This window comes from Mytilus galloprovincialis, chromosome 1, assembly GCF_965363235.1.
Source record: "Mytilus galloprovincialis chromosome 1, xbMytGall1.hap1.1, whole genome shotgun sequence".
Taxonomy (NCBI): Eukaryota; Metazoa; Mollusca; class Bivalvia; order Mytilida; family Mytilidae; genus Mytilus; species Mytilus galloprovincialis.
In genome coordinates this window covers 96,207,579-96,219,414 of record NC_134838.1, presented here as the reverse complement: position 1 = coordinate 96,219,414, position 11,836 = coordinate 96,207,579, and the positions used below count along the sequence as shown (strand labels likewise).

The following is an 11,836-nucleotide window of genomic DNA, read 5'->3' as shown; positions in this document are numbered from 1 at the left end:
CAAGAATTTTGAAAAAGACGATTGGAGTTTTATTGGCTATTTTTTTGTTTTATCTATACATCTGTAATATATCATTTGTGTGTTTGTTTTGAAGACCATATTGTTAAATATGATCGCTGAAAACTATTATATATATATATATTAGAGTTGTTCAAATTGTATATATAATATTGCATGAACTTGATGAAGACTAGAATTTCATTGTGAAGACTAATTATATTTCCCAAGTTTTAAAAAATCATGTCATATATACGATTAAGTTTGAATGCTTTGAATACAAGAAAGTTGCTACTAATTCACACTTCTGCTTTGATGCAAGTTCGGTATTTTTGGTATTTTACTTTTTATAAAATACATAGGATATTTATTTTTCGATATATTTACCAAAAATAAAAGTTTTCCGACAATATATATATGGTTTTCAAATACTATATGTTGTTAGTTAGTTGCCTAATTTTGATAATGTTTTATTAGGATAATTTTACTTATTTGCCTTGTTTGTCTAACTTATTTATCTTTCCTAAGTTTACTTTTCATTTCTTTTTTTCTGCGTTGTTCTAATCGAATGCCTCAATGTGTTTGTGAATTGCAAATAGAATAAACTTTAACCCGGTTTTTGATAATAAGTTATAATTACCTTGTTTCTGCAGTCAACAAATATGATCCATCAGCTGAATTCTCAATAATGTAATGTTAAATAAATGATACTTCCACCTTTGCATCACTGTTAAATACATTTGTATGATAGAACATATATTGAAAGTTAAAAAATCCTATTTTTGTTACTCATTTCTCATGACAATTTTATATGAATCATGATTGTTGCAATATAAATTAATTATTGTTTTATTATTGTTGTTGAAGTAAATTATGTTTTTGCGTTACTGATAATTGTGTTACTGTTGATATTATCAAATAAAAATTTTATTTATTCAAAGTAATGTTTCTTCATGCTTGTACAGTTGTAGCCGATTTTCAGTACTGCCAGTTTATAACATAATAATCGGGAAAATAAACAATAAATAATAATGATAGGGAAAAAAAATACAAATGCTAAAAAATATAAATGTAACAAAGATGTTTGAGAATAGTTTGCTTCATAAAAAAAGATCAACTTAAGCAATACAGAGGCATACAATATAAGTTTTAGATGGAGCTGTTAAAACAAAGTTCACGTTGGTCATTACAAGTAATATTTCGGTAAACGGTTGCAATTGGTTGATAGTCTTAAATTAAAATAAGAGGACTGGGTTGTGGTGTCAACGATGGAACATAACAGCAATGATCTGTAATATAAAAAAAGAAGATGTGATATGATTGCCAATGAGATAATTCTTCACAAGAGACCAAAATGACACAGAAACCAGCAGCTATAGGACACCGTACAACCTTCAACAATGAACAAAGACCTTACCGCATAGCCAGCTATAAAAGGTCCCGAAATGACAAATGTAAAATAATTCAAACCAAAAAACTAACGGCTTATTATATACAAAATATGGACGAAAACAAATATTAACGTAGCAAGAAACGACAACCAGTGAATTAAATGCACAGACGATTTCTTAAATCGGCTTTCTGGATGTAAGTCCAGGTAATTCAAACCTTAAACTCAATTCGATTTGAAAACTTTGTTTATATATGGACACTTTACTTTTAAAAAAAAATACCAAATCAATACCTAAATTCATATACTGTTTATGTACCACAAAATAATTTAATTTTTCTTCGAAACAGAAAGTTTGCATTACTTTGATTTTATTGTGATCTATAAAAATGCAAACATGAATAGTTTAAAAAAAAAAATCATATTACGTGAATATATGAGTGAGACCTAATGCGTTTCGGACTTTGGCTTACAAATATAAGTTATTGTTTACGATGCCTAGGACTCCAGTTATAAAATGACTAGCAGGACTATATTTGTATATAATCGATGCACACGTGAAATAAAGGTCACAGGAGTATACTGCTGTTCAAAAGTCATAAATCGATTGAAAGAAAACAAATCTGGGTAACAAACTAAAACGGAGGAAAACAGCGAAACAACGAAACACTGAAGTGCAACAAATACAAACGACAATGCAACATACATAGAAACGAACTATTAGATAACAACTGCATTATTCTGGAAATGGTGGATTGAACCCGATTTTGTGGCTAGCCAAACCTCGAGCTTTATGGCAATGTTAGATATACCAAAAATCAGGTGTTATGGGGTTTTACATCTCTGACGGTAAAGGTCACGTTATGGCATTACAGTAGTGCGTATTAATTATCTGTCTCATTCTTTAGTCTGGTGAGGTTCATATAACTGGTACAGTCAAAATAAGTTTGTATCTTCTCGAGTTTACTTTAAAGTATACGTTCATTTCGAGATTTAACAGAATGAAACCAAGCAGTCTGAAATTGGAGCAAATAAATATCATTTAAAACAAACACAAACAGAGCATATACATTCTTGGTCTGTCAATCACTGCTATACTTATGACACAAAACATATTGAGCGTTTGCATTATTTTGATTTTTCGTGATCTTTTCAATTGCAAACATGAATAGTTTTCAAAATAAATCATAGAACATGCATAATCTGTGAGAGAGACCAATTTTTAAGTTATTGTTTACGATGCCTAGTACTCTAGTTGTAAAATTACCAGCGGGACTACATTTGTATATGAACGATGCACACGAGAAATAAAGGCCACAGTAGTATACCGCTGTTCAAAAGTCATAAATCGATTGAGAGAAAGCAACAAAAAAAAACCCACTAAAATCGAGGGAAACAGCGAAACAACATTAAACACCGAAGTTCAACAAAAAAAAAAAAACAAAAACCCGACAATGCAAAATACATAGAAACTAACTATTAGATAAGGGTTTTAAATCTATGACGGAAAATGTCTCTATACTCTTATGTGGTTAAAAATCGTGCAGTTATAGGTTCGGCGTCAGTATTTGAAATGACAGTTTTATCTTTGAAAACGAGCAGTCTGAAATTTGAGCAAATAAATATCTATTAAAACAAACACAAAACGAGCATATACATTCCTTGTGAATTAAATCACTACTTTACTTATGACTAAAAAAATATTGAATTTCATATCAATCAAAATATCTTTATTATATTTTTTCAAGTACAAATAGTCAACTGGTCAAGTGCATAGGCCGCAAAACTGATTCCACTTCTTTGACAAAAGGATCATCATTTTTCTTGTTTGCTTCCAGCCTGTTGAAATATATCAATAAAAATATGATTATTTAAAGAAAGAAGTATATTTTAAATTGAAAATAAGCTCATCATAGATCATGAAATTATATCATATATAGTGTTTCAATACAAATTGTTTCAAACTGTAACAAAAAAAGACCTTATTTGTGGTGACAACACTTATAAAATGATTATACAGAGAAAACAAATGTTAGACAGCTTTCTTTCTAATTATGATTCCAAATCAACAAAATCTCATATTTATCCGCCTCCTTTCATCCAAGTTTGAATTCATTACTTCTACTTCTACTTACACTCGATAATTCTAGTCAAAATATTTTGGAGACTAACAAAAATATTTCAATATACCGTTGTAAATAAGGTAATCGTACCGACTATAACAGTGGTAACCTGTTTTTCTTTGAAAAGATTTTTAAATCTTACCAGTTTTCTGCTGCCATTATTACCCATTTCTTTCCAACTAGCATCTCTACCTCGCCCATAGCATTAACAAAACCCCTTAAAGCCTCACTTTTTGATGATTTCTTATCTCTTGCTTCAACAAAAATCTGAAAAATAACCCGCAAAAATTTATGAACAACTTTTTTTTTATTCTCATCTATATAAACAAATGACATGAAAAAGATTTAATTGTGGTCTTATACGGATATACAAAAATAGAATTTCTAAATTATGTGGATTCTTTAAGACATCAAAAATCAAAGTGACAAATACTGAACATCATTTTATTTTTAACTCTAAAATAACTCGATTTGATCTCAAGCGATATTCAACTCTCACTCTTTATGGAACGTATAAGTTTCGTTCGTATTTGGATATCAAAAGTTGAAAAACTATATATTACTGAAAATAGTGGACATGATGTATTTACAGTAAAATAAAAAGGGAAAATTAAATACCGCCAGTAATTTATGTTCTTCAGTGGCCATCAATTTATCCTCCAGTATGCTGTTAGTGTCAACTCTAGACACCCCGAGAGACACACCTACTTCAAAATTAGGATTTTCTATTGACTGAGTTAACAGTACCAAGAACTGATCAGACATGGGTGGTGGATAATCTACAATGAAATTTGTCAACATTGAATTTACTTTTACCTATGATATTTTATTTTTACTTCAAGATCAAGTTTTTGTGTTTGTACTGAGACCAAAAAACACACTTACTGCATAACTTATTACTTTATTGAGAACATAAGAGTTGTTTCTTTTGTTTTAAGAATCATATAATGTGATAGATTTTGTCCGTTTGATAAAAACTACTGACAATATTTATAACAAAGTAAAATCCATATGATGGTTGTTTAAGCTAAGTTGTGATTTACTTGTTTAATTTTACTTTTGTTTAAGTGTGTCAACTATTTTCACATTCTATTTGTCGTTGTCTTGTTTGTTTAGCTAACTTCACTTGCCCTTAATTTTTATTTTTTGTTAAGAGTTTGTAATTTGTGTATGCATTACAGAAGGCGGATACCAATTTGGTATATTTGCATTACGAATAGAATGAACTGAACTCCAGAATTTTGCTTATAGCAATTACCCATCCTCTACAGTCATCACAGAAAATACACTATCTCGGTTTGTTGTACATTTAGATAAACATTTTCACCAATGTAAAATATGAAAGAACGGGTTGAAAGTTTTAAAAAGTCTTATCTCTTCATTTCAAACGGAATTTTATTAAATCCTGACTGATGTGCTTGATATCATATGCTTTGCATTTTTAATCACTGTGTTACTGTTATTATATACAAAACTGTATTAAAACAAAAGGATTTACCTCCAGGGTTGTATATGTCAGAATCTGTAAAAGCTTTGTTTACCCATCGCCAAAATTTAGTTTTCTTGTTGCCGTCATTTTCATACCTGTAAATTAAACAGTTATGTAATTTAACAAGCACCAGCACATAATGGTATCTTGTCGACATTGTCTAAAGTAATGTCCGATATTGTACTATGCTCCCCAAATGATCTCATTTAATGCCTAAGAATATCTCCTGGTAAAATGTCCACAGACACAAAACGAACAGTTACAGTTCAGTGTTTCTATTATTCCACTTTTTTCCACTTATAGTTGAAATGTTCCCTCGGTATTGGTTTGTGACCCCATTTGTTTTAGTTAAGTCGATGATAATTGAACAGCGATATGCTACTGTTGCCTTAATTTATCATGCACAAAGTTTCTCTTTTTTACCTCACGTTGTGTTATTGTTTTCACTGCAGTGATATTCAGATTATACAAAACCAATGAAATTTCAGTAGACATGTGATACTACAGTTATAATATAAAGGTACTAAGTTTTGCAGTAGAAGGATAATTGCTGCAAATGTTTGCATCTTATGGTCGATATATTTCGAGATCTTTTATTGACAACTTATTTTCTAAAACTATCGGAATTTTAGGTATATTTGTCACACAATTCAATAGGAACAAGATAATGTTTTGGTCGATACTGCTTAAAATGTTTAAAATAACACATCTATAGTGGTGATCACAGACCTGTGTACTGAGTTCAAATACTGTATGTTGATTTATTTTTATTGCTTTTTGTTTGACTTACGATTTATTCATAATTTTTCATGATAAATACCCATGCGAAGCAAATGAATATACTGACAGTAATTTTCCATCTTTTCAATTTGTTGATAAGTTTATTCTTCTCCTGCTAATGATTTTGAACTTTTGATTTGTAAAACCACTTTGGAATTGAGGACCAATTAATTTGATTAGATCGGTATAATTGGATTCTAATGTGAAAAATGTGATATCAACAACCGATTCAATGAATCATTACAAAACCATTAGATAAAATTCTAAGCATCTTTGGATATGAAATATCAGTATCAGTCATTAAATTACCATTGTTTCATATCTAGCAAAATTGATGTACATATATCTCGCCGGCCTCCTTTTGACACAGCAGTTATAAGATTTGCCATTCCGAGGTCGTCTCTTGCTCTACTACTATCTCTCCATCGTAGTAAAAACTGAAATTAAGTAATAAAATAGGCCTTTGTTGTCAAATAAAACTTTTTATTTTGTTCTAAATAGAAAAAAAATGTTCCAAATAAAACTTTTTATTTTGTTCCAAATATTTTTTTTAATTTTGTTCCAAATAAAATTTTCCAATTTTTATATGCCTAACTATGTTTTTTTATGCATATGAAATACCTATAAAATGATAAATAAAGGCAACAGTAGTATACCGCTGTTCAAAACTCATAAATCCATGGACAAAAAACAAAATCGGGATAACAAACTAAAACCGAGGGAAACGCATTAAATATAAGAGGAGAACAACGACATAACACTAAAATGTAACACATATAGACAAAATCCCACGAGAATAACAAATATAACATATATATATAACATCAAAACCAAATACATGAATTTGGGATAGACAAGTACCGTGACACGTCTTATCGTAATGTGAATTTACACTCAAAAATAAGAGAAAACAAACGACACAACGTTATAATGTAATACACACAGAAACGAACTATAATATAACAATGACCATATTCCTGACTTGGTACAGGGCATTTTTAAAGGAAAAATTGGTGGGTTGAACCTGGTTTTGTGGCATGCCAAACCTCGCACTTTTATGGCCATGTGAAATATAACATCAAAATGACAACACAGGACTACAATATAAATAAATTGGAGAACACAATTGACAAAGAATCACACGAACAACAGCCAACAAAAGGCAACAAGTTCAAAATTTTAATACGCCAGAAGTGTATTTTGTCCACACAAGACCTATGTGTGACGCACAGATACAAAAGTTTGAAAGCCGAAACGAGTACAAAGTTGAACAGCATCGAGGACCAAAAGATCAAAAAGGTTGTGCCAAAAACGGCAAGGGTTTTCTGTTAAGTTACCAGAAAATCCCTATAATTTAGAGTAATTTATACTTTTGCAAACAGTAAATTTAATAAAATGAATATTCAAAAGATGTACATGATAAAGCTGAAGTATTAACTAATTAAGGAAACAACTGAAATACATTTACATAACCAGACATTTGAAACACAAAAGTAGACACATCCGAATACGTTACGATACTTTAATGAGATATCCGATTTTATACAAAATCGATATACATCTCGTTGGCTAATAAAATCTTAATTGACAACGCTCTAAAACACAAATAATTTGTTGTTATAAGAGCGTTACTTGAAGAAAAAATTGGCCGCAAAACTCTTAAGTTTAAGGACGTTAAAATAGAAAAACAGAAATGTTATTTAAAGTTCTTATATTGTGTTAATCTAATTAGAAATAAAATAATTAGAAATGAAAAATTGCATTATTCTAATTTTTCGTTTATTTGCAATTGTTAAAATAATTGTTCAACAAATGAGTCTTATTGCATGAATATATGAGTGGGAACAATGTCTTGCTGGTATAATTCTACTCCATAAGTTAATGAAAGGATGATTTTTCTATATGTGAATGCCTACATGATATATTTTTTGGTCTTGCGTAGCTTCTGTCATATGAAGTACATTATCAACTTCCTTATAAGGAATTCCCAATAACACAACTAGCTTATACCATTCTTCGTCCAGTTGATCTAATAGTCCATGTAAAAACGAGTCATTTGTAAATCCTAAAGAAGGACAATATAATTAATAAAATATAAATCAGAAAGCATAGACAATCGAGTTTTTATGTTTATTCAAATGTACGACAACAATTATTTACGTTTGTTGCTTTTTTAAGAACCAAATGTTTTGTTGTATAAGGAGAAAATTAAAAAAATAATCATAGGTCAAACTAGCAACATCTAAATTGCTTTAAATTGGAAAATTAGGGGAAAAATTTCTGAAAAAAGTGCAATTGAATTAAATCAATATATAACAAATATAACTGCCTCTTGAAGTATCGACTTATGCCGTTTTATTCGAACTTTACATTTTGTGTATCTATGTAAGTCATTCAAAATTAGCGCTTCATAATAATTACCAACTCAGTAGAAATAACGAGCGCTATCTAGAGCGGGTTTGATACGAGCGTCACTGATGAGTCTTTTGTAGACGAAACGCGTGTCTGACGCAATTAATAAATTTTACTTTTGTTATCTGTGATGAGTTTATTATTAATCCTCATGTATTTCGGCTAATTTTGGAAGTCCTTACAAAAGTTAATGAATGAACATAATACTTTATCAACTAGGTGGTTCCACAGCACCGATTTTACCTTCGTCAGAAATGCTCAAACCCAATGTTTAAAGTAAAGTATGTGTAAGAAATTTACATGAGGGAGTTTGCCGATAATTTTTAATAATTCTAAAATCAACGGAGAATAGAAAAAAAGTTTGTAATAAACGATGTATCCGATCTGATATTTCATGGATTATCCTATCTCGGATGTGATATTTGACTGGTTGTGTATTCGTGTGGCGGGTGATGAGTGTTTAGCAGGAGACTCGTACCATTTGGACACACCCGTTATCTCGTATTCAGGATTCATTCGATTCTCCCAGTTTTGTTTGTTAACCTTGATTGTATCTTGAGATTTGAACATCGGTGAACATCTATTGCATTAATCTAAACAATATTTTATTTTCAAAAATGCACAAAATACAATTATACAATAGAAAATTAGTGATTTGGAAATAAAAAGAACTTATATAATCCGTCTTTCTTATTGCATTACTCAACTATACAAGTACTGCAGTTAATGAGATCATCGTGGATAAGCAGCGATATCAACCTTAGTGGTAGTAAATTTAAAAAAAAACACGTATAAAATTCTCATTCTCAATTCAGTTTTAGTAAATAGATCCTCGTGTTTTTGGATAATTTTGTATGTTTCGTTATGAAATTCAAAACGTTACTAGTCAAAGTAGAGTTTATACAGAGAGTATCAAAACATTTTACGTTTACATGTGTTGTTGTCTCTTTGACACATTCCCCATTTCCATTCTCAATTTTATGTACAAAAGACCGTAAACAATCAAAAATATTTAAGATATACCTTTCCAGGAAGGATCCCCCTTCGCCTCCTCTTTAAAGTTGACAACTTTCATACTCATTCTAGACATTGATGGTGTAACATCTAATGGCGTCATTGTTGTTTTAGTTGGCGATCTAAAATCATCCATGGTAGGAGACATTGGAGGGATATTTGGAGTTATGAGTGTTGGTCTAACATTTCGAAATAGTTGAATGGAAATAGTTGCTAATGGTTTGTCTGGTTGTGTTTTATCAGGTTTCTCAGTTCGTATAGACAGATCTTTATTTTCATCTCGTGCCTTCGTTGACTTAACAGAAAATATCTGCAAATCCCCTTTAATTTCGTCAAAGTTTTCTGCCATTTGCAAAGTAAAACACTGATAATTTATCCTTCTTGCATGGAACTGCAAATATACTTCATCAGAATCGTTCACAAGGAGATTTTGAAATGACTTGCTTAGTTTACATCTATATTTGTATCTTGAATAAGCCTCAAACCATGACGATTGCGTAGGTTTTTGATCAGTATATCCTTCTTCTAACCAATACTGTTTTCGACTTTCGGCATTTTCAACTTTGGTACACTCGACAATGATGGTAAAAGTATTTCCATTGCCAATGCGTTTCGACATGACTAAAAACATAACAGTATATTCTCGCCTTTTGGCTTTTTCAAATGCGATGTGTACCTTATCTGTTAATGTTGAATGATCGATTCCCTTCTTCGTTTCTACACATGCTTTGCTAAAATACAATGAAAACATAAATACAAGTAAAAATGATAAAGATACAATGATCACAGGTCAAAAACGTATTATTCAGACGAGTTCAAACGAAAGAAGACACCAGGGAAGAACTTCGAAAAATACCGACAACATCTGGACAAAACATTGGACTAATTATTAATTTACTTTTGTTCTCTATGATCCTCTATAATGAAACCAATGTGTTTGTGCAGAACAGGACTTCAAGAAACAGTAATATCATGTTCCCCCCCTCTCTCTCTCTCTCTCTCTCTCTCTCTCTCTCTCTCTCTCTCTCTCGTTAAAACTGAAGGATGATGTTCAGTGGATGTCATTTTGTTTTGTTCACAGTGGAGTTTATGTTGTTGTCATGCAGGTAAGAGGTTGCGCTAGCTATAAAACCAAAAGTATCTGTATCTAGTCAGAAATGCGACAGTTTTATCCATTCGTTTGATGTGTTTGAGCTTTTGATTTTGCCAATGACTTGTGGACTATAAAATACTTACACTGAAAAAGTTCGTGACGAAAATTCTACAAGTTTATTAGTAATATTGAGATTTGTATTTAAGGCTGCCCAACTATCCGCACTGACATCTCCTATTTCATACACATTAGATTGAAATGCATACAGTTGACCACCTTGACCGTATTCTTCTGGCAATGGAAAACGAAATATGACATCATTTTTTGGTCCAACTTTGTTTTCTGTATGAACACTACAAAAACATGTGCACGAGTAAACATTTTCCATTTTAGTGGTTGCAAAAAGTTCAGGATTTGGTGAATCTGTTATCTGAAAAGCAATGAAAGGCATATTTTAATTGCAAAATAAGCAAGACATTTTTTTATTTTTTTTTAATTGCGATTCATTCAGTAATGTTAAGCATCTTATAACTTTTCAATTATTTTCTTGATTAAACAATATAAACAAAGGCAACAGTAGTATACCGCTGTTCAAAACTCATAAATCCATGGACAAAAAACAAAATCGGGGTAACAAACCAAAACCGAGCGAAACGCATTAAATATAAGAGGAGAACAACGACACAACATCGAAACGCAACACACACAGAAACAGACCAATCATCAGACAAAACACCACGAGAATAACAAATGTAACATGAAAACCAAATACATGAATTTGGGATAGACAAGTACCGTGCCACGTCTTATCTCAATATCTCAAAAATAAGAGAAAACACAAACGACTCAACGTTAAAATGCAACACAAAGAGAAACGAACAATATATAACAATGACCATCTTCCTGACTTGGTACAGGACACTTTTAAAGGGGAATAAAAGTGGTGGGTTGAACCTGGTTTTAAGGCATGCCAAACCTCGCACTTTAATGGCAAAGTTAAATATAACATTGAAATGACAACATAATATTACAGGACTACAATACAAATAAATAGGAGAACATATTAGACACAGAAAAACATGATTAATAGATAACAAAAAGCATCAGGTTTAAAATTCAATACGCCAAAAACGCGCCTTGCCCACACAAGACTCACCAGTGACGCCCAGATATAAAAGATCGAAAGTGAAAAAAGTACAAAGTTGTACAGCACTGAAGATCAAAAGTTGAAAAGGTTTCGCAAAATACGGCATTGTTTTTATGCCCGGGATAAGAACATTCTTATTATATAGAACAATTCATGCTATTGCAAACAGTAAATTTTATCAAATGAATATGAAAGAGATATACACAAAGAAACTAAAGTATTTACTAATTACAGAAAACTAAACCTGAATACATAACGCCTAGATATAAAAGATCGAACGTGAAAAAGGTACAAAGTTGTACAGCACTGAAGATTAAAAGTTGAAAAGGTTTTGACAAATACGGCATTGTTTTTATGCACGGGATAAGAACATCCTTATTATATAGAATAC

The 11,836-nt window shown here is 31.0% G+C and overlaps 1 protein-coding gene across 3 annotated transcripts in view; it reads right to left on the bottom strand.

Moving 5' to 3' along the window:
• Positions 1-3,034: 3,034 nt before the first annotated feature.
• The window catches only part of LOC143045972 (uncharacterized), a 34,802-nt gene continuing 26,000 nt past the window's right edge, over positions 3,035-11,836 (bottom strand). For all 3 annotated transcript variants that reach the window (XM_076218866.1, XM_076218876.1, XM_076218884.1), the window contains 8 exons: positions 10,442-10,728; positions 9,215-9,936; positions 7,696-7,844; positions 6,089-6,216; positions 5,009-5,094; positions 4,129-4,289; positions 3,653-3,777; positions 3,035-3,226 (listed from right to left, as the gene is read on the bottom strand). In XM_076218866.1, the coding sequence (XP_076074981.1) occupies positions 3,145-3,226; positions 3,653-3,777; positions 4,129-4,289; positions 5,009-5,094; positions 6,089-6,216; positions 7,696-7,844; positions 9,215-9,936; positions 10,442-10,728 (1,740 nt within the window). In that variant the 3' untranslated portion in view covers positions 3,035-3,144. The remainder of the gene's footprint in view (positions 3,227-3,652; positions 3,778-4,128; positions 4,290-5,008; positions 5,095-6,088; positions 6,217-7,695; positions 7,845-9,214; positions 9,937-10,441; positions 10,729-11,836) is intronic.